Here is a 22,274-nt window from a genome sequence, read left to right as displayed (position 1 = left end):
GTGATAAGGATTCCTTTGTTTAGGGAATCTTACTACTGGGATTTCCTTCTAACAGTGACATGTTAAGTAAAATATGTAATTTTCCTTAAAACTAAATTTAACTATACGTAGTTATACAATAGCCAGTCTATCTAGCAAAAGGCAGACGTAGTCTTAGAAAGTGGTGGTTCCCCCTTTGTCTCACATATGAAATCATCTTGTCCATAGTTGATAATAAATAGAGTGCTATGACAAAGATTCTCTCCTAGACGAGATTCTACTCAGGCTCTTTGAACTTTTTCAACTGGGCCTCGACCTGTGGACTTCTGTGTCCATCTCTGCATTGTCCAATTTTAGAAAGAATCCTGCTAAAGTCAGTTTATAGCCAGCACCTCCATCCTCGGTATCTAACCATCCTCGGTATCTCATCGGGTTCCTCACCTTCTACCACCTCCCAGGTGATGTCCAATCACATTAGCCTGCTTTCAGCAAGAATTCTGTTAGGTTGGTTTAGCCAGGATCCCCCTTTATCCCTGATATTTCCTCTTAGTAATTTTCCAACCACTGATACCCTACACCCTGCTCCTTGGCTATGAATTCCCACTTTTCCTTGTTATATTTGTACTTAAGCCCAGTCTCTCTCCCAGACTTCAAAACTCCATTGTGGTGGTCCCAACATCTTTCTCAATGGTCCCCCTGAATAAAGTCTGCCTTACTGTACTTTAATGAGTGCCATGAGTAATTTTTTCTTTAACAGGTGCTAGGTTAAACTGTAAGTACAGTATGTTGGTCACTAATGTGCCCAATCTCCTATTTTTATGTCTCTTCACCTTCAGTAGTCTAAGAGAGTAAAGATAAACTGACTCAGGGAAGTACTGTGAACCAGTAAAAAAGTGGATTAAGTATTTAGTAGTAGCCTCTTACGAGAAGAGAGACAGAATGGGAAGGACTGAAAATAATTCCTAAGAGTGATAATGAAGCTAAAAAGTCTTCCCAAGTACTTAGGAAATAAAGCAATCTGGAATGTCTCTGAAGGAAAGTTAGGGGGTAATCAGCCTTTTAGTTAAAGACAGCAAATTAGGATTTTTCACTGTTCTTTATTAACACTACATTTTTTTTTACAATAAAATCTTATTCACTTATTCAAACAAAAATTGAATACCTACTTTCTGCAAACTGCTATGGAAAATTCAAAGATGGGGAAAGAAATTCTTTGCCATCAATAAGTAAAACAGGGGTTTCCCTGGTGGCGCAGTGGTTGAGAATCTGCCTGCTAATGCAGGGGACACGGGTTCGAGCCCTGGTCTGGGAAGATCCCACATGCCGCGGAGCAACTAGGCTCGTGAGCCACAACTACTGAGCCTGCGCGCCTGGAGCCTGTGCTCCGCAACCAGAAAGGCCACGATAGTGAGAGGCCCGCGCACCGCGATGAAGAGTGGCCCCCGCTTGCCGCAACTAGAGAAAGCCCTCGCACAGAAACGAAGACCCAACACAGCCAAAAATAAATAAATAAATAAAAAAAAAAAAAAAAAAAAAAAAGCTCAGGAACCATATAATTTAGCATTGAGTCCCAGCAAATAACTAGAAATGTTTAAAAAAAAAATAAGTAAAACAATATGTATCAATTGTATCTCAATAAAACTGGAAAAAAAAGAAGTAAAATATAAATAATGTTAATACAAAATACCACAGGTAAACATCATAAGAAAGATAAAAAGTGTGGAAGACGTTCAGAGAAACAAAAGATCTAGTTTATTCTGAAAACAAGTAAGTAAACACTTAATATTCAGATCTGAATAACTGATAAGTAACTCTATTTCTTTTCTCAATTTGGCCTTTAAAATCCTTCTCACTACAAACTGTAGTATTTATGTGTGAAATATTATATCTCAGATTTGCCTTAAAATATCCCAGTTAAAAATAAATCAAATAAAAAAATATAAGTGGGGAAGATGAAACAAGAATGGCACTATGTTGAGTATTGAAGCTTGGTGAAGGGCTCAGGAGAGTTTGACATACTAACGTGTATTTGAAAATTTCCATAACAAAAAGTTAAAAACAAGTCCAGTTTGAAAACAAACCAAATCAATTAATGATGACTCTGAAGCAGAAATATCTGTATATGAGAATAACAGGAAAACAACAAAAATACAAAAGTCATTAAAAAAGGTCTTATGTTTAAAACTAAGACTGTTATTCCAAAATGAAGCATGAAATCAAGCTATAGTTACATTATTTCAAAACATATATTCTACTTAAAATATTTTTATTTTAATTTACACAGGCTTTTAGACTATTAAGGCTATTAGCTTATTAATATTCTCCTAATATAAATTAAAACTTAAATGATATGCATTTATGTAACAGTTCATTATTCTAAGGTTAAGTTCATTTTTTTTCAATTAATATACTTTCACAAACCTTCTAATAGTTAAAGGAAACCAAAATGTCAGTAAAGTCCAATTAGCAAATTAAAAAAAAAAAAAAGCATAAAATTACAGAGTTGTGAACTATACCTGTAAAACATCCTCACATCCTTAAATATACCAGTAAAGGACCCCTTGATTTTATTTTATTCCTAATATTTGTACTTGAATATATGTAGAAGTTGCTCTATCTGAGCAATCAACCTGCCAACATTTATATTCAAAAGTTACCAGTGTGTTTTCTAACAATTGTACTTACTTGCTGTTTCAATACCAGGTTCTTCACTCCTTCCATCACAAATTGTGATCCTGTATTCATGACTCGTGATAAGAGACTAGGTGCAAAAGAAGAGGACTGCACTAAGTACAAATTAACTCTCCAATTACAGATAGAATACTTGTCTGATTACACAATACATGCTGATGCTCTCTGTGCCTACCACCTTTGTTTTCACTAAACAGAAGTGACCAATTTCTGCTTCCATGGACATCACTGCCACAATTTTATTTAACAATGAAATAGTAATAAAACTTTCTGACTAGTCTATATTAATAAAATATAAAAATTGAGAGCTGCCCTCAATATAAACATTTTAATTGCTAAGCCTTAGCTATAGTATTTAAGCAAATTATTAACTGAAGAGAATTCCTTGCTTTCCTGATTGTCTTAATGTTAAAACAATAAATTAAAGATAGTAATCTAAAATATTAAAAAATGTATATGTATGTATAACTGAATCACTTTACTGTACAGCAAAAACTAACACAGCATTGTAAATCAACGATACTTCAATTAAAAAAAAGATAGTAATTCAGATGACTCATATTAGGAGTTCAAAACACACTGACATATTCAAAACATATATGTCTATAAGTATTATGAATAGGTCAAAAGTTACTGTGTTCTCTATATCACAGCTGCTAGACCTAATCCTGCATTGTATACTTTCTCCCCTCATACACAAAATCTATCATATAAAAATGTGAAGCACAACATACTTGATGAATTCTACCTCAACTCAGAAGACTGTTTAGTGTATGAATTTTTAACAACAAAAATAACACAAATGACTTGCCATATTGGTTTTATATTTGTGGTTCAAAAAGTCTCTCACATGGAATCAAAGGATGCTTTGTGGGACAGAATGGTAATTTTGCATTTTGATATTAGAAGGCTAGGGAGATAACTAACGAGAACCTACTGTTTAGCACAGGGAACTCTACTCAATGCTCTGTGGTGACCTAAATGGGAAGGAAATCCAAAAAAGAGAGGATATATGTATATGTATAGTTGATTCACTTTGCTGTACAGTAGAAACTAACACATTGTAAAGCACTATATTCCAATAAAAATTAATTTAAAAAAAAAGAAGGTTAGGGAAAGCCTTCAAATCATCCAAGGTTTTCTTATAACACATTTTATTAAAATCCTCAACTACAAAATCCATAAGACATCTAACAGGCTTTTAAGATTCAGTAAGATTTTAAGACAAAGAACTGGAAAGTCTGTTTCATTAAATGCATGAGAGTAATTTTCCAAATATATTTTCATTTTTCCTATCTTGTCCTACTCCCCTCTGAAATGAAGAGATGGACAGGATGGAAATCATTTCTTTGACAAAAACAAGAGAAAGTAATCTCTGTTGGAGTGGACAGTTCTGAGGCAATTCCCAGGTACCAGGTAACTCTCAGGGAGTTAGTGGGCTCACCTGCACAGCACTGTCTGAAGGTGAGGCCAGATGGATTCATTTTGCCAAGCGCTTACAAGGCCCAGCCTTAGGCCAAGTACTTTTACTTTTTGGAAACTGTTTCATTAAAACTGGCAGCTCGGGGTAGGTAAACTGGTTTTCCTCCAGTTTCATGCTTTTGTTCTAAGCTCCAAAAATAAGCTAGGAATTTGAAGCTAGTATGGTATGGAAAAGAGCGGTTAGAATCACTTTGTTCAGCTCCTCTGAAAACCACACATACTGTACAGGATTTTCTGGAGTCAGAAGTCATACCCAGCCCTGAGGATTTCCTCTCTATCATTTAGCAGTATGCCTAGTTCCATCTTGAAGCTAGGTCTTGAGTGTCTAGCTTCAAGTCTATATTATCAATATTGATATAAAAACAGTTTTTAAACTTCATGTATCTTCTGAAAATGAAAAACATGTTTTAAGAACAAGGAAGCATACAAAGCCATACCATGTAAAATACAGAATTTAAACTACCTACAGAAGCTAAAGGCATGCTGACAGTTGTTCTGTATCACAATGAAAACTTTCTGCATCCAAAGTGTCACACTGTGTTTTTAAGGCACGAAAGTCCAATTATGGTCTGGAGTACCAGACTTATTCAATCAGAATTATTAAAAATACTTACCCCATTGGTTTAGTGGTAGTGTTGCCATAGCTGGTAGGAGCTGAAGCCATCTTGGCAAACGCCCTATGACATAAGTAAGTTATATTTAAACTCTGATTATTTGAGCTAACATTTAGTATCATGGCATTAAAATATCTACTGACTAACCATAAGTTTTACTATGCAGTTTCTGAAAAGAAATTTTTCAACTAATAGTGTTTCAGTACAATTAACACTGAAACAATTATACAAACATTGATTGTATAATTTGTAACCATGAAAAATAATGTTCAAGTAGAGAGCAACTGGTACTAAAACAGTGAAATTCTTTAAAAAACACAAATGCATTAGTTCCCCAAACTTCAGGATTTCTCTTTTCTTTTTTAAATATCTGATCATTAACATGAAATAGAGACTTTCTGTTTAAAAGAACAATCACATACTGATTAAGTTTAGTCTCTTTACTATTCTCCACATTCTATACTCTCTCATTCCCAGACACATGCCTTTGGGATGCTGTCCTTTGGGGGTATAAACTCACTGTCTTCTCCAATAAGAAACTGTACATTTCCTTTTAAGATTCAGCTCAAAACCACCACTTTCTTCATTAACACTATTCTAATTCTACTACTCAATGATATTTCCTTTTAGTTACATATACACTTTTATACTGAATTGCATATAGTCATTTATTTTCACATCTTTCTAAATGAATGTCTAGAATGTCTTTAACTAAACTATAGAATTCTTGACAGCTCTGCAAAAATATGGCACTTAGCTATGTTTTAAAAAATATTTTCCTTCTGGGAGTATGTTCACTGTAGAGAATCCAGAAAACAGAATGCTCCCAGAAGAACCCTACCACTAAGAAGTAACCACTGTTAGGATTTCGGCATATATTCTTCTAATCTTTGAACATATGCATATACAACATATATACTTTAAAAACAAAATTAGTATATTGTACATACTGTTCTATAACATTTTAATAATAGCATGCCATAAACATTTTTATGTGAATCAATATTTTTATAATTCCTAATCATTTCAAATGCTTTTGTAAATGGAAAAAAATCCTACCTAAATATAAGAAAACATTATGAGAGTAAAAAAAGAATGGGAATCACTAAGATGTGGAAGATGAAACGCTTAAAATATTGTATTTCAATCTGGACAAAATTTGCTGATACCATTAGAGAAATCCCAAACACAAAAATCACAATTTTGTTCTGAAAGGAGGATTTGAATCAGCTGTTTTCAGCAGTAGGCTGGAATTTCTGTCTTTAACAAAAATTTATTTTTCACCAGAAATAGCAATATCTAAATATAAATAATATGTATCTAACTGTCTCTAATTAATAAAGGGTTAAATAAAGAATAATACGTTTATATGGCTGAATATCATGCAAACACTAAATACTACCATTGGAGACTGCAGCTGGAACCTTGAGCAACATGGGTTTGAACTAGGCAGGTCCACTTATACTCATATTTTTATCAATAAATACTACAGTACTACATGATCTGTGGTTGGTTGAATCCATGGATGCGGAACCAGGGATACAGAGGGCCAGCCCACTGTAAAGTAATACTTGGATTTCTAACTGTGCAGAGGGTTGGTGTCCCTAACCCCCAAGTTGTTCTAGGGTCAGCTGTATTTAAGACGATGAAAAACTGGCATAATGAAAGTTATTGGAAAACTAGAATACAAACTGCATCTATAACAATGATTTCCTGATTAAAAATATAAATATGTAATATGCATATAGAAGGATACACACTACAGTTTACTGTAGACTCTGAATGGGGAGACTACAGGTAAATTTTTACTTTCTTTATACCTTTCTGAGTTTTCTAAAATTTTCTTCAATAAACTGATATAACCCTTATAATTAGAAAGAAGAATGTTACAAATTAGAAATTATATATTGAGTATTTTGTAACCATGTAAAATGATGCCCAAGACTGCCTTTCCTCTTTTAACACCAAATATTTGATTAGGGAGTTCCACATAAGTCATAATGTAAAACACAATGACACATACGACACAGCCAAATATTTAAGTGTATATGTTATAAAAATTGGAAAAGACAGTTTTTGGTTTCCTTTGTTAAACTAAGGTTTGTTGTCTACTTTTTTCTTATCATAAGAACACAGTGAAGAGGGCAGACAGCAGAAGCAAGAAGAACTACAATTCTGCAGCCTGTGGAAGGACAACCACATTCACAGAAAGATAGACAAAATGAAAATGCAGAGGACTATGTACCAGATGAAAGAACAAGATAAAACCCCAGAAAAACAACTAAATGAAGTGGAGATAGGCAACCTTCCAGAAAAAAAATTCAGGATAATGATAGTGAAGATGATCCAGGACCTCGGAAAAAGAATGGAGGCAAAGATCGAGAAGATACCAAGAAATGTTTAACAAAGGCCTAGAAGAATTAAAAAACAAACAAACAGAGATGAACAATACAATAACTGAAATGAAGAATACACTAGAAGGAATCAATAGCAGAATAACTGAGGCAGAAGAATGGATAAGTGACCTGGAAGACAGAATGGTGGAATTCACTGCTGTGGAACAGAATAAAGAAAAAAGAATGAAAAGAAATGAAGACAGCCTAAGAGACCTCTGGGACAACATTAAACGCAACAACTTTCGCATTATAGAAGTCCCAGAAGGAGAAAAAGAGAGAAAGGACCCGATAAAATATTTGAAGAGATTATAGTCAAAAACTTCCCTAACATGGGAAAGGAAATAGCCACCCAAGTCCAGGAAGCACAGAGAGTCCCATACAGGATAAACCCAAGGAGAAACATGCCGAGACACACAGTAATCAAACTGACAAAAATTAAAGACAAAGAAAAATTATTAAAAGCTACAAGGGAAAAATGACAAATAACATACAAGGGAACTCCCATAAGGTTAACAGCTGATTTCTCAGCAGAAACTCTACAAGCCAGAAGGGTGTGGCATGATATATTTAAAGTGATGAAAGGGAAGAACCTACAAACAAGATTACTCTACCCAGCAAAGATCTCATTCAGATTCAACAGAGAAATCAAAAGCTTTACAGACAAGCAAAAGCTAAGAGAATTCTGCACCACCAAACCAGCTCTATAACAAATGCTAAGTGGGAAACACAAGAGAAGAAAAGGACCTACGAAAACAAACCCATAATAATTACAAAAATGGTAATAGGAACATACATATTGATAATTACCTTAAACGTGAATGGATTAATGCTCCAACCAAAAGACACAGGCTTGCTGAATGGATACAAAAACAAGACCCATATATATGCTATCTACAAGAGACCCACTTCAGACCTAGGGACACATAACAGACTGAAAGTGAGGGGATGGAAAAAGATATTCCATGCAAATGGAAATCAAAAGAAAGCTGGAGTAGCAATTCTAATATCAGATAAAATAGACTTTAAAATAAAGACTATTACAAGAAGCAAAGAAAGACACTACATAATGATCAAGGGATCGATCCAAGAAGAAGATATAACAATTAGAAATATATATGCACCCAACATAGGAGCACCTCAATACATAAGACAACTGCTGACAGCTATAAAAGAGAAAATTGATAGTAACACAATAATAGTGGGGGACTTTAACAGCTCACTTACACCAATGGACAGATCATCCAGACAGAAAATTAATAAGGAAACACAAGCTTTAAATGACACAATAGACCAGATAGATTTAATTAATATTTATAGGGCATTCCATCCAAAAACAGCAGATTACACTTTCTTCTCAAGTGCACATGGAACATTCGACAAGATAGATAACATCTTGGGTCACAAATCAAGCCTCGGTAAATGTAAGAAAATTGAAATCATTTCAAACATCTTTTCCGACCACAATGTTATGAGATTAGAAATCAATTACAGGGGAAAAAACGTAAAAAACACAAACACATGGAGGCTAAACAGTATGCTATTAAATAACCAGGAGATCACTGAAGAAATCAAAGAGGAAATCAAAAAATACCTAGAGACAAATTACAACAAAAACACAATGATGAAAAACCTATGGGATGCAACAAAAGCAGTTGTAAGAGGGAAGTTTACAGCAATACAAGCCTACCTCAAAAAACAAGAAAAATCTCAAATAAACAATCTAACCTTATACTTAAAGGAACTAGAGAAAGAACAAACAAAACCCAGAGTTAGTAGAAGGAAAGAAATCATAAAGATCACAGCAGAAATAAATGAAATAGAAACAAAGAAAACAATATCAAAGATCAATAAAACTAAAAGCTGGTTGTTTGAGAAGATAAACAAAATTGATAAACCTTTAGCTACTCATCAAGAAAAAGAGGGAGAGGACTCAAATCAATAAAATTAGAAATGAAAAAGGAGAAGTTACAACGGACACCGCAGAAATACAAAGCATCATAAGAGACTACTACAAGCAACTCTATTACAATAAAATGGACAACCTAGAAGAAATGGACAAATTCTTAGAAAGGTATAACCTTCCAAGACTGAACCAGGAAGAAATAGAAAATATGAACAGACCAATCACAAGCACTGAAATTGAAACTGTGATTAAAAATCTTCCAACAAACAAAAGTCCAGGACCAGATGGCTCCACAGGGAATTCTATCAAACATTTAGAGAAGAGCTAACACCCATCCTTCTCAAACTTTACCAAAAATTGCAGAGGAAGGAACACTCCCAAACTCATTCTACGAGGCCACCATCAACCTGATACCAAAACCAGACAAAGGTACTACAAAAAAAGAAAATTACAGACCTGTATCACTGATGAATATAGACACAAAAATCCTCAACAAAATACTAGCAAACAGAATCCAACAAAACATTAAAAGGATCATACACCATGGTCAAGTGGGATTTATGCCAGGAATTCAAGGATTCTTCAATATATGCAAATCAATCAATGTGATACAACATATTAACAAATTGAAGGAGAAAAACCATATGATCATCTCAACAGATGCAGAAAAGCTTTTGACAAAAGTCAACACCCATTTATGATAAAAACTCTCCAGAAAGTAGGCATAGAGGGAACCTACCTCAACATAATAAAAGCCATATATGACAAACCCACAGCCAACATCATTCTCAATGGTGAAAAACTGAAAGCATTTCCTCTTAGATCAGGAACAAGACAAGGGTGCCCACTCTCACCACTATTATTCAACATAATTTAGGAAGTTTTAGCCACGGCAATCAAAGAAGAAAAAGAAATAAAAGGAATATAAATTGGAAAAGAAGAAGTAAAACTGTCACTGTTTGCAGATGACATGATACTATACATAGAGAATCCTAAAGATGCCACCAGAAAACTACTGGAGCTAATCAATGAATTTGGTAAAGTTGCAGGATACAAAATTAATGCACAGAAATCTCTTGCATTCCTATGCACTAACAACGAAAGATCAGAAAGAGAAATAAGGAAACAATCCCACTCACCATTGCAACAAAAAGAATAAAATACTTAGGAATAAACCTACCTAAGGAGGTAAAAGACCTGTACTCAGAAGACTATAAGACACTGATGAAAGAAATGAAAGATGACACAAACAGATGGAGATATACCATGTTCTTGGATTGGAATAATCAATACTGTGAAAATGACTATACTACCCAAAGCAATCTACAGATTCAGTGCAATCCCTATCAAAGTACCAGTGGCATGTTTTACAGAACTAGAACAAAAAATCTTAAAATTTGTATGGAGACACAAAAGACCCCGAATAGCCAAAGCAGTCTTGAGGGAAAAAAACGGAGCTGGAGAAATCAGACTCCCTGACTTCAGACTATACTACAAAGCTACAGTAATCAAGACAATATGGTACTGGCACAAAAACAGAAATATAGATCAATGGACAGGATAGAAAGCCCAGAGATAAACCCATGCACCTATGGTCAACTAATCTACGACAAAGGAGGCAAGGATATACAATGTAGAAAAGACAGTCTCTTCAATAAGTGGTGCTGGGAAAAATGGACAGCTACATGTAAAATAATGAAATTAGAACACTCCCTAACACCATACACAAAAATAAACTCAAAATGATTAGAGACATAAATGTAAGACTGGACACTATAAAACTCTTAGAGGAAAACATAGGAAGAAGAACACTCTTTGACATAAATCACAGCAAGATCTTTTCGGATCCACCTCCTAGAGTAATGAAAATAAAAACAAAAATAAAAAAATGGGACCTAATGAAACTTAAAAGCTTTTGCAAAGCAAAGGAAACTACAAACAAGTCGAAAAGACAGCCCTCATAATGGGAGAAAATATTTGCAAAAGAATCAACGGACAATGGATTAATCTCCAAAATATATAAACAGCTCATGCAGCTCAATATTAAAAAAACTAACAACCCAATCAAAAAATGGGCAGAAGACCTAAATAGACATTTCTCCAGAGAAGACATAGAGATGGCCAGAAGCACATGAAAAGCTGCTCATCACTATTAGAGAAATGCAAATCAAAACTACAATGATGTATCACCTCACACCAGTTAGAATGGGCATCATTAGAAAATCTACAAACAACAAATGCTGGAGAGGGTGTGGAGAAAAGGGAACCCTCTTGCACTGTTGGTGGGAATGTAAATTGATACAGCCACTATGGAGAACAGTATGGAGGTTCCTTAAAAAACTAAAAATAGAATTACCATATAACCCAGCAATCCCACTACTGGGCACATACCCAGAGAAAACCATAATTCAAAAAGACACATGCACCCCAATGTTCATTGCAGCACTATTTACAATAGCCAGTTCATGGAAGCAACCTACATGTTCACTGACAGACGAATGGATAAAGAAGATGTGGTACATATATACAATGGAATATTACTCAGCCATAAAAGGTACGAAATTGGGTTATTTGCAGAGACGTGGATGGATCTAGAGACTGTCATACACAGTGAAGTCAGAAAGAGAAAAACAAATATCGTATATTAACGCATATATGGAACCTAGAAAAATGGTACAGATGAACTGGTTTGCAGGGTAGAAACAGAGACACAGATGTAAAGAACAAACGTATGGACACCAAAGGGGGAAAGTGGCGGGGGGTTGTGGTGGTGGTAGGATGAATTGGGAGATTGGGATTGACATATATATACTAATATGTAAAAAATAGATAACTAATAAGAACCTGCTGTATAAAAAAATAAATAAAACTCAAAAAAAAAACCAGTGAAATAAAAGCAAATTGGAAAAAAAACCAAACAGAAATATAGAAAATAAAACGCAATCATAAACTCACAACTCAGAGGTATCCCCTGTTAATAATTTGGTATATTTCTCTTCTATGCATATTTTTTTGATACACGTGAGATCAGAAGCATATTCCATCCTCTAGTCTTAAAAAAAAATTATTTTAAGAAATAATCTGAAGATACTGCTGTAGAAAATTTGAAAATAAAGAAAAGAATCCAAAAGGAAAAAAATTCTACTACTCGGAGTTACCCACTATTAGCATTTAAGTGAACAGCATTTTAGCTATGCAGTTATATGTATATATGTGTATGTCCATACACACACACACACACAAATGGATGGATAAATGGATATATAATAGGGATCGTAATGTAAAAAATGTCATCTAAGTTTTGGCTCAAGTGTTACCTACCCAGAGGTTTACCCTGATCTCCTCAACAAATTTAGCTAATACCCCAACAAATTAAGATCTTATCACTTAGTTTTATTTTCTTTATATCACTTAATATGGTGAATATGGTTTAACAGAACTCTGTTCATTTGTTTGCTTATTTGTTGACTTATTGTTCCCTCAACACAAATGTAAATTCAGTGAAAGTAGGAGCCTTCCATAGCATGTTTACTATTGTATTCTTTTTAAAAAAATTTTTTTTTATTTATTTATTTATTTATTTTTATTTTTGGCTGCGTTGGGTCTTTGTTGCTGTGCATGGGCTTTCTCTGGTTGTGGTGAGCAGGGGTTACTCTTTGTTGTGGTGTGCGGGCTTCTCATTGCAGTGGCTTCTCTTGTTGCAGAGCACGGGCTCTAGGCGCACGGGCTTCTGTAGTTGTGGCACGTGGGCTCAGTAGTTGTGGTGCATGGGCTTAGTTGCTCTGCAGCATGTGGGATCTTCCCGGGCCAGGGCTCGAACCCGTGTCCCCTGCGTTGGCAGGAGGATTCTTAACCACTGCAACACCAGGGAAGCCCCACTATTGTATTCTTAATGTCTAGAAGAGTCCTTAGTCACTGAGACAAAGGAAGTTATTTATCAAACAAATCATTGAATAGTAAACTATATTTCACTTTGTAACATAACATGGCCATTTCTCAATGGTCATTAGAATAAGTCTTCCACAACAAGATTTTTAATGACTCAGTTGCATTCCTGTGGAAATGACATAATTTCAATCCTTGACATTCAGGTTGATTTTCAAAATTTGATTATTACAATTGCTTCTAAGATCTTACAACTCCAATTTCTTCTTCGGGATTAATTCTTAAGAAAGTGCTAGGTCAAAGCTATTCTTTTAAAAAACTTTTTATACCAGCCAGCAAAATTTTGACAATTTATATTTCTAATAGTAGAGTATAAATGCATCAGTTAATTTTCCTGGATCCTTGGCACAATATTTTCTAAATCTTTGCATTATATTAATCTGCATTTCTCTGATTATTAGTGAAATTAAAACATTTTAAAAATGTTTTTGAGACATTTGACCCACAACATTTCAGTCTTTCTCATCTCACACCTTTGAAGAAAATATAGGAAGAAATATGTCTGGGAAAGAAAGGCATCACTATTTTATATAAAGTTGTGGAAAGGGTGGGGGAGATAAGGAAATATTTATGCCATTGAATAAAAAAAAAATACTAAGGCACTGTTCAGTTTTCTTAGTAACATTCCCATTTTCTTGGGAATTCAACTTCCATTGTACTCTCTTAAATGGTAAGAACTGAAGAATAAAACTTACTTCCACTGTTTGATATATTGTAAGGGATTAAGGTTGCATCCAGCATCAGTTAAAGCTTTTTTGTATTGCTCCAAATCAGCCTGAAATAAGAAAAGAATCATATGACAAAAAATTTTACTTTCATGAAAGAGACCATTTTGTTTGTTGTCATTGGATTAATCAGAAAGTTAGATTAAAGGCATGAGCACCTAAGTAGAGTGGAGTGGTATCTTAAGGGAGTACCCAAATGAGCATCTGAGATAAAAATCACGTATAATGAAAATTACCTTTGACAGGCTCCCACATCACCTATAAAGTACAGTATTTTGTCATCCCTCAGTAAGCCCAACAGAGTCAGTGTTTCCTCCACTGTTGACATAGATTGCTTGTCCTTGGGATAAGCATTAAATGAAAGATCTGGCTTGATCAAGAATATTCCAAAATTGGAAACATGAGGGGAATGACGTTGACTTAGGGGACCTGCAGATTCAGGTTATCCCATCTCATATTCACTGCAGACGTCCAAATTTATTAACTGAACAGCACATGTCCTACACTTTTTAAATAGTTTTCTTTCTTACTCTTTTTTTATTTCCTGATGAGTAAAGTCTAGTTGAATTCGTATATGTCACAGGAGCCTATCATCACAGTGACTCCATTATAAAAATTTAAAAGAAAGAAACTTTTAAGCTCACCATCAAATCAGAGATGTTAACTACTTTGCATTTTGGGGGCTATTACATCAGTAGTCAAAATTTGCTTCAAGCCTCTTAATGACCACTTAAACTTATGAAAAGACATAATTCTTACCAAAAATAAATGAAATAAAATAATGTGGTCAAATTAAGGGAAACTGCATTAAGTTTTAAAATCATATATTCCTAAGAAAATATAAATAGGCTATTAGAATCCCTTAAAGGAACACCCCCATTAATGACAGAGATGTTTCTAGAAAGAAAACTATACAGTAATCCCCTCCCTTCAGCAGTTTTGCTTTCCATGGTTTCAGTTGCTGTGGTCAACTGAGGTCTGAAAATACTAAATGGAAATTCCCAGAAATAAACAATTCATATTGTGTGCCGTTTTGAGTAGTGTGATGAAAACTTGTGCTTTCCTGATCAGTCCTGCCCCAACCATTGACATCATCTGCTCCTGACATCTAACAATTGACACCATCATGGCTTGATGACACAGGATCATCTGAAGCAGATGATTCTCCTTCAGTCAGAAGGTCAATAGTAGCCTAATGCTACATCACCATGCCTGTGTCATTCACCTCACTTCATCTCATCATGCAGGCATTTTATCAGCTCACATCATCATCATAGGAAGGATGACTACAGTACAATATATTTTGAGAGTCCACATTAACATAACTTTTATTATAGCATATTGTTATAATTATTCTATTTTATTATTAGTTATTGTTGTTAATCTCTTACTGTGCCTAATTTATAAATTAAACTTTATCATAGGTATGTATGTATGTATAGAAGAAAAACAGTATATATGGTAGTGGGGGGGGGGCGTTTGGTACTCTCCATGGTTTCAGGCATCCACTGTGGGTCCTGGAACATATCTCCCTTGGATAAGGGGGGACTACTGAACTTTCTTACTGAATTAAAATAAAAGTCAAGAAATGTATTCTTAGGATAAAGCAGAATTGACCTAAAGCAAATATTGAGTTTACTTTGCTGTTTTAACATGCCAAACAAAAAGAAGCCTTACAATCTACCGACATTAGAAAAATAATTGCTACCAGCAAAGGAAAGGAGTTTACAACAGCCATATCATTCTAGGTGTCATTCCCAAGTTCCTTATGCTAGTTGCTCATCCAGTAAAATTATACGAAGTTAACATTAGAAAGAGTTAACAGGTCTCTAACCCAGCAACAAGACTGATAGCAAAATCACTGCTTTCCTTCAGAGTAGAGTATTACCTCTACATACTTAAAAAATTTTTTTTCATCAAAAGCAATTGATGGCTTATTACAGAAAAAGAAAGCAACAAAATATCCCACAATCTACTCTTCCAGTGAGAAAAAAATCTAGAAAGGAAGATAGATTATTTTCCAATCATTCTTAGAAATTTATTGATATAAAAAGTAGCTTTTTTACTGCAATACAGTCTTCTCAACTTTATTTTTATATGGATCAAATGATAGATGTGAATCTGAAGTTTAATCTTAGGAAATTATTGATACAATATTTATATAACTTTTGGAAATTTAGATATTTTCCTCCAAGTGACTTCTCTATATTCTATAATGGACACTAGTATTTTTTTGTTTTTTTAAAAAATTTGTTTGTTTATTTTTGGCTGCGTTGGGTCTTCGTTGCTGCGCGTGGGGTTTCTCTATCTGCAGTGCAGGTGCTTCTCATTGTGGTGGCTTCTCTTGTTGCGGAGCACGGGCTCTAGGCACACGGGCTTCAGTAGTTGAGGGCTCAGTAGTTGTGGCTCACAGGCTCTAGAACGTAGGCTCAGTAGTTGTGGCGCACGGGCTTAGCTGCTCCGCAGCACGTGGGATCTTCCTGGGCCAGGGATCAAACTCGTATCCCCCTGCACTGGCAGGCGGATTCTTAACCACTATGCCACCAGGGAAGTCCCTGGACATTAGTTTTAAAACAACTGCAAAATATTACCAAACTTTTACTTTAGGTTAAAGCTAAATTCCTTGTAAGGAAAATAAGTATTAGTGGCTATAGCTTAAAGAAATGGAACTTCTAGGATCATCACATCATGAGAAATGATAAGATCAATCTTTCAAAAGGCAGAGCAAACTTAGTTAACTTAGTTTAGAATAGTTATTTTCCAGAAATAAGAATTTTGGTCACGAATTCAGTTCATATTCTAACAACTTAAAAGTGGTGAGATATTTCAAGAGTAAATAGTTCTCTTGGTGACAATAAATACTGCTATAATATCCAGCGGTAAATAGAACTAGCCTTAAGAAATTGTTTTTCTTTTAAAGGAAGGAATGAAGTAATTATTTGGTTACAGTGATTTTTACTTCTATTTTCTGAAACAAGCGAGTATTCTCCCTTCCTCCCAATAACTGAATGCAGAGGACATACCTCAGAAGGTGCTTGCTGTGCACTTATGTAATAGATAAGAAACAGCCGCATTTTATCTTCTGGAGTTCCTGCTACAAAGGGGAAAATAGATAAGGAAAAAAAGACTTTCATAATTCTGGTTGTTATGTATTATAGTCAACACTATTAACTCAAGGCATACATAAATGTGACAAGACAAACTAAGGTTCTTGATTCAAATGATTTAACGTTATAGGCACTAAATTACAACCATGTAAAACACAGATATGGAAAAAGATTAAATACTATGGGATTACAGGGATGAGCTATGGAAGCATCTCTATTCTATCTTCCAAACTGTCTATAGCGTTGTGATTTATGTTTCAGATCTAAACTCAAAAAGGTATAGGTAGGATAATCATACAATTCTAAAATAGCACACTTTTGAGATGAAAAGGGGGATGCTAGTAATAAGTATGTAAGGACAACTGGTATATAAATGGGACTACCCTGGGAAACCAGTTGCATGGTCCCCTTAGGTACTGGGTTATGAAAACCTGCTGGCTAAAATCATCTAACTGAGCCTAAGGTCATACTTTTGAAACTGGAGCCACTAAATATACATTTCTCCCCTTTCTGAAGGGTCTATGAAGATTTGGAAAAACCATATGTCTATAGTATAATAAACACCATTGTATTATGCAGATTATATCTGCCTGAAATTTTAAGACAAAACAAAAGATTTCAGAGAGATTTCTTGCTTGCAGTGCATCCTTTGAGCTACTACTCCTATTATCCAAAGCCTGAGACTGTCCAGAGAATCCTTTTATTTTCCCCTCAGTTACTGGGTGTACTTCGATGCAAAGTGATAAGGCACTGGTCATGGGTAACTCAGTTTCACTATTCAACAAATACCAATATGCACTCTCACTTCAAAGTGTGTCCCAATACGTAAGAACTCAGAATTGTTACACTTTATTATAGAATAAAAACAAGAATAATTTTTTCAAAACATATTGACTGATGACCCATTGATTTTCTATCTTCAAATTATCCTTACTCCCTAAATATGACAAAGACTGGTAATAAAGATCAATGACAGGTTCTCCAACATTCTCATGCTTACAAATAAATATTGTATTTTAGATATACTGAAGTAGGTTACTGGATTCAGGGTTTTGTTTAAATCCTAGGAGAAAGCTGATATTTTTGTTTTAGCAGGTAATTAGCCTCGATGGGTTCAGGCCAAAGCTCCTACCAGCCTCTGTGAGCCGTTTCCATCATGGATTCTATTTTTAAAATGTTTGCAGTGCTACTGGGATCTGTCCCACTGCCCAGCAGCTAGTACGGGAACTTGGAGGTCATCTAGTCCTTCACCTCTCAGTCTTTGGAATGCTCTTTAGGATCAGATTCATGCACGTACAACTCAGAGGTGAGCCCAGGAATTCATAAACAACTTTATGGGGTTGCTTTCCTGAGCTCCTTCCTTCTGCAATCTCCCTGGTACTTTCCAGTTTCCTTGGCCTTCCCTTTTTAGTGCTCCAGCCAGAAAGCTTTGGCTTTAGGTACCCTGCTCCACTGTGTATTTCCTGCAACTCTGACGAAGCAGTTAGAGGACAAAAAGAAAAAGAGGAACGGGGCTTGCTGTAGGCTCTTGGGGCAATGGCTCCTAAGATACGAGAGAAAGGTTCCCCTCCCTCAGAGTTTTAGGGGCCTGTGGGTTCCTGCTGGTGCTTTTAATATCCGCAGCACAGAGCATAGCCTCTTCAAGCTGACTTCTGGGTCCTTTGGACATGTTCCATCGTGTTTTAAGTACTTTTCTTGCTTTCTGACACAAGAAAATGTTTCAGGCTCATTTTGTACTTTCTCTCCCTGGAATCAACCATACTCCAATGAGTCCTAGTGGAAAGTGGAATATATAAGGCTAAAATTTTTACTACTGGGGAACTGTTGCTCCTAGCCCTTCTCAGTTGGCAGAGTTAGGGAATAGATATATATGTGTACACACACACACGCATATCTATATTTATTTCTCTATTTGGCAAGTATTTAACAAAAACACCAAGTCTACATCAGCACCTCCAATTCCAATCCAATATTACAAGGGTTCATTCTAGTTTTCTTCGTTTCCATAGTTATAACTTCCATTTCTGACAGTGGGAAACCCGGCTCCCTTTTTATTACCCGATATATTTACTTATTTATCCAGTCCTCTGTATGTAACAAATATCTTATCTCTGCCACTGTCCCCTTGCCTGCATGGACGTCGTCTCCTCCACTTGGGCTCTGATTCTCTACAATGGACTCACCCACATGCCTGGCTATAATTCTCACCCCACCTGAGCCAATGTTTGGTTTGTCCCATGCAGGGTCACCCTCCTTAATCTGATAGGACTCCTATACCCTCTGCGGAACTGCTCCCACATGTGGACACTCCGCTCACTTCACTTGGACTTTGACACTTCAGGCTGGATTACCAACCCTCCCTCTACCGGATATGTGGATGCCCTTCTCATCCTGTTCAGGTTCTGACATCTTGTTCTGGGCTGAAGTGGTACTACACTGCTACTTTGCATGAATGCCTACCTTGCTCTGCTCTACTTAATATCTTTAATAGTAAATGGTTTGAGAAAGTAAGGGAAAGGAAAAAGAAAGGTTCTGATTGCTTTTTTTAATAACACACTTAATTGCTTCAACTTAACTCAAAACTTATTGTAAATAACAAGGAATAGTGCAGAAGTGATGGACTTAGATGTATTTTTCATATTTTTAATTGTAAAGTACACATATCTTCAAAATGTTATGTTCTCCCCACAAATCTAACGTTTTAAAAGTGTGAGAAATACTATGGTTTCTCAGAAGTTTTTATGAATACAACCCTTTAATTACAAACAAGTCAAAAAAAATTTTAAACTTACTTTCCAACGTGATATAAAATCTAAAAGTCATACCAAAACTGTAACTCAAAAACCACTACTATTTACTTGAAGAGCTTATATGTAAAATATAAGCTAAATAGCTTATATGCTTTTTATTCATTTTTCAAAACAGCTGAGATTTGAATTGAAAACTCTTCTGAAACTATCAAGCCTGTAAAGTTTAGAGAATTTTAGTGGCTAAAACCCTAAGAAGATCTTATAATCATTATGATTGAAAACAATGATTAGATTATATTTTCTAAGTACAAATAGTTATATCTTGTTTTAAGAAAATCTAACAAACACATATTTAGATAAATATAAATATAAAGGGATTGTCTACAGAGTTTCTCTAAAAGTGAATTCCCAGGGGCCTCGGACGTGAATCCAGGGTGCAGACGCCTGTCAAGCCCAGGTGGAGTCCCTGGTGCGCTGGGCAGTACAGGTGGTGCAGATGGCCCGGCTCTGACCCCAAGGACACCAGGTCACCCTGTGCACCTCAGGCCACTGCCCTGCCCCTCCGGCAGCTCTGGGTCTCCATGGCCGCACACCAACCAAAAGGTTCCAGGGATTTGGATGTCCCTGTCTTTGGGGGACCATTACTTCGCCTGCCACATGCCGTGTGGCTGACAGGGTCTTGGTGCTCTGGTGGGGTGTCAGGCCTGTGCCTCTGAGGTGGGAGAGCCAACTTCAGGACACTGGTCCAACAGAGACCTCTCAGCTCCATGTAATATCAAACAGCAAAAGCTCTCCCAGAGAGCTCCATCTCAATGCAAAGACCCAGCTCCACTCAACGACCAGCAAGCTACAGTGCTGGACACCTTATGCCAAACAACTAGCAAGATAGGAAAACAATCCCACCCAATAGCAGAGAGGCTGCTTAAAATCATAATAAGGCCACAGACACCCCAAAACACACCACCAGACATGGACCTGCCCACCAGAAAGACAAGATCCAGCCTCATCCACCTGAACACAGGCACCAGTCCTCTCCACCAGGAAGCCTACACAACCCACTGAACCAACCTTAGCCACTAGGGGCAGACACCAAAAACAACGGCAACTATGAACCTGCAGCCTGTGAAAAGGAGACCCCAAACACAGTAAGTTAAGCAAAATGAGAAGACAGAGAAACACACAGCAGATGAAGGAGCAAGGTAAAAACCCACCACACCAAACAAATGAAGGGGAAATAGGCAGTCTACATGAAAAAGAATTCAGAATAATGACAGTAAAGATGATCCAAAATCTTGGAAACAGAATGGAGAAATTACAAGAAATGTTTAACAAGGACCTGGAAGAACTAAAGAGCAAACAAACAATGATGAACAACACAACAAATAAAATTAAAAATTCTCTAGAAGGAATCAATAGCAGAATAACTGAGGCAGAAGAACGGATAAGTGACCTGGAAGATAAAATAGTGGAAATAACTACTGCAAAGCAGAATAAAGAAAAAAGAATGAAAAGAACTGAGGACAGTCTCAGAGACTGAGACAATATTTGAAGAGATTATAGTTGAAAACTTCCCTAATATGGGAAAGTAAATAGTCAATCAAGTCCAGGAAGCACAGAGAGTCCGATACAGGATAAATCCAAGGAGAAACACGCTAAGACACATATTAGTCAAACTATCAAAAATTAAGTACAAAGAAAAAAATATTAAAAGCAGCAAGGGAAAAACAACAAATAACATACAAGGGAATCCCCATAAGGTTAACAGCTGAACTTTCAGCAGAAACTCTGCAAGCCAGAAGAGAGTGGCAGGACATATTTAAAGTGAAGAATGGGAAAAACCTACAACCAAGATTACTCTACCAAGCAAGGATCTCATTCAGATTCGATGGAGAAATTAAAACCTTTACAGACAAGCAAAAGCTAAGAGAATTCAGCACCACCAAACCAGCTGTACAACAAATGCTAAAGGAACTTCTCTAGGCAGGAAACATAAGAGAAGGAAAGGACCTCCAATAACAAACTGAAAACCATTAAGAAAATGGTAATAGGCACATAAATATCAATAACTACCTTAAATGTAAATAGATTAAATGCTCCCACCAAAAGATACAGACTGGCTGAATGGATACAAAAACATGACCCGTATATATGCTGTCTACAAGAGACCCACTTCAGACCTAGGGACACATACAGACTGAAAGTGAGGGGATGGAAAAAGATATTCCATGCAAATGGAAATGAAAAGAAAGTTGGAGTAGCAATTCTCATATCAGACAAAATAGACTTTAAAATAAAGACTATGACAAGAGACAAAGAAGGACACTACATAATGATCAAGGGATCAATCCAAGAAGAAGATATAACAATTGGAAATATTTATGCACCCAACATAGGAGCACTTCAATACCTAAGGCAAATGCTAATAGCCATAAAAGGGGAAATCGACAGTAACACAATCATAGTAGGGGACTTTAACACCCCACTTTCACCAACGGACAGATCATCCAAAATGAAAATAAATAAGGAAACACAAGCTTTAAATGATACATTAAACAAAATGGACTTCATTGATATTTATAGGACATTCCATCCAAAAACAACAGAATACACTTTCTTCTCAAGTGCTCATGGAACATTCTCCAGGATAGATCACATCTTGGGTCACAAATCAAGGCCTGGTAA

At 35.8% G+C, this 22,274-nt stretch overlaps 1 protein-coding gene across 1 annotated transcript in view; it reads right to left on the bottom strand.

The window, feature by feature from the left end:
* Positions 1-22,274, bottom strand: part of SCFD1 (sec1 family domain containing 1) — a 142,228-nt gene that overhangs the window by 26,264 nt on the left and 93,690 nt on the right. The window contains exons 16-19 of the mRNA XM_059914032.1: positions 16,759-16,829; positions 13,706-13,785; positions 4,767-4,829; positions 2,665-2,740 (exon numbers count right to left, since the gene is read on the bottom strand). Coding sequence (XP_059770015.1) covers positions 2,665-2,740; positions 4,767-4,829; positions 13,706-13,785; positions 16,759-16,829 — 290 coding nt within the window. The remainder of the gene's footprint in view (positions 1-2,664; positions 2,741-4,766; positions 4,830-13,705; positions 13,786-16,758; positions 16,830-22,274) is intronic.

This window comes from Balaenoptera ricei, chromosome 2, assembly GCF_028023285.1.
Source record: "Balaenoptera ricei isolate mBalRic1 chromosome 2, mBalRic1.hap2, whole genome shotgun sequence".
NCBI lineage: Eukaryota > Metazoa > Chordata > Mammalia > Artiodactyla > Balaenopteridae > Balaenoptera > Balaenoptera ricei.
This window is presented reverse-complemented; position numbering and strand designations above follow the sequence as displayed.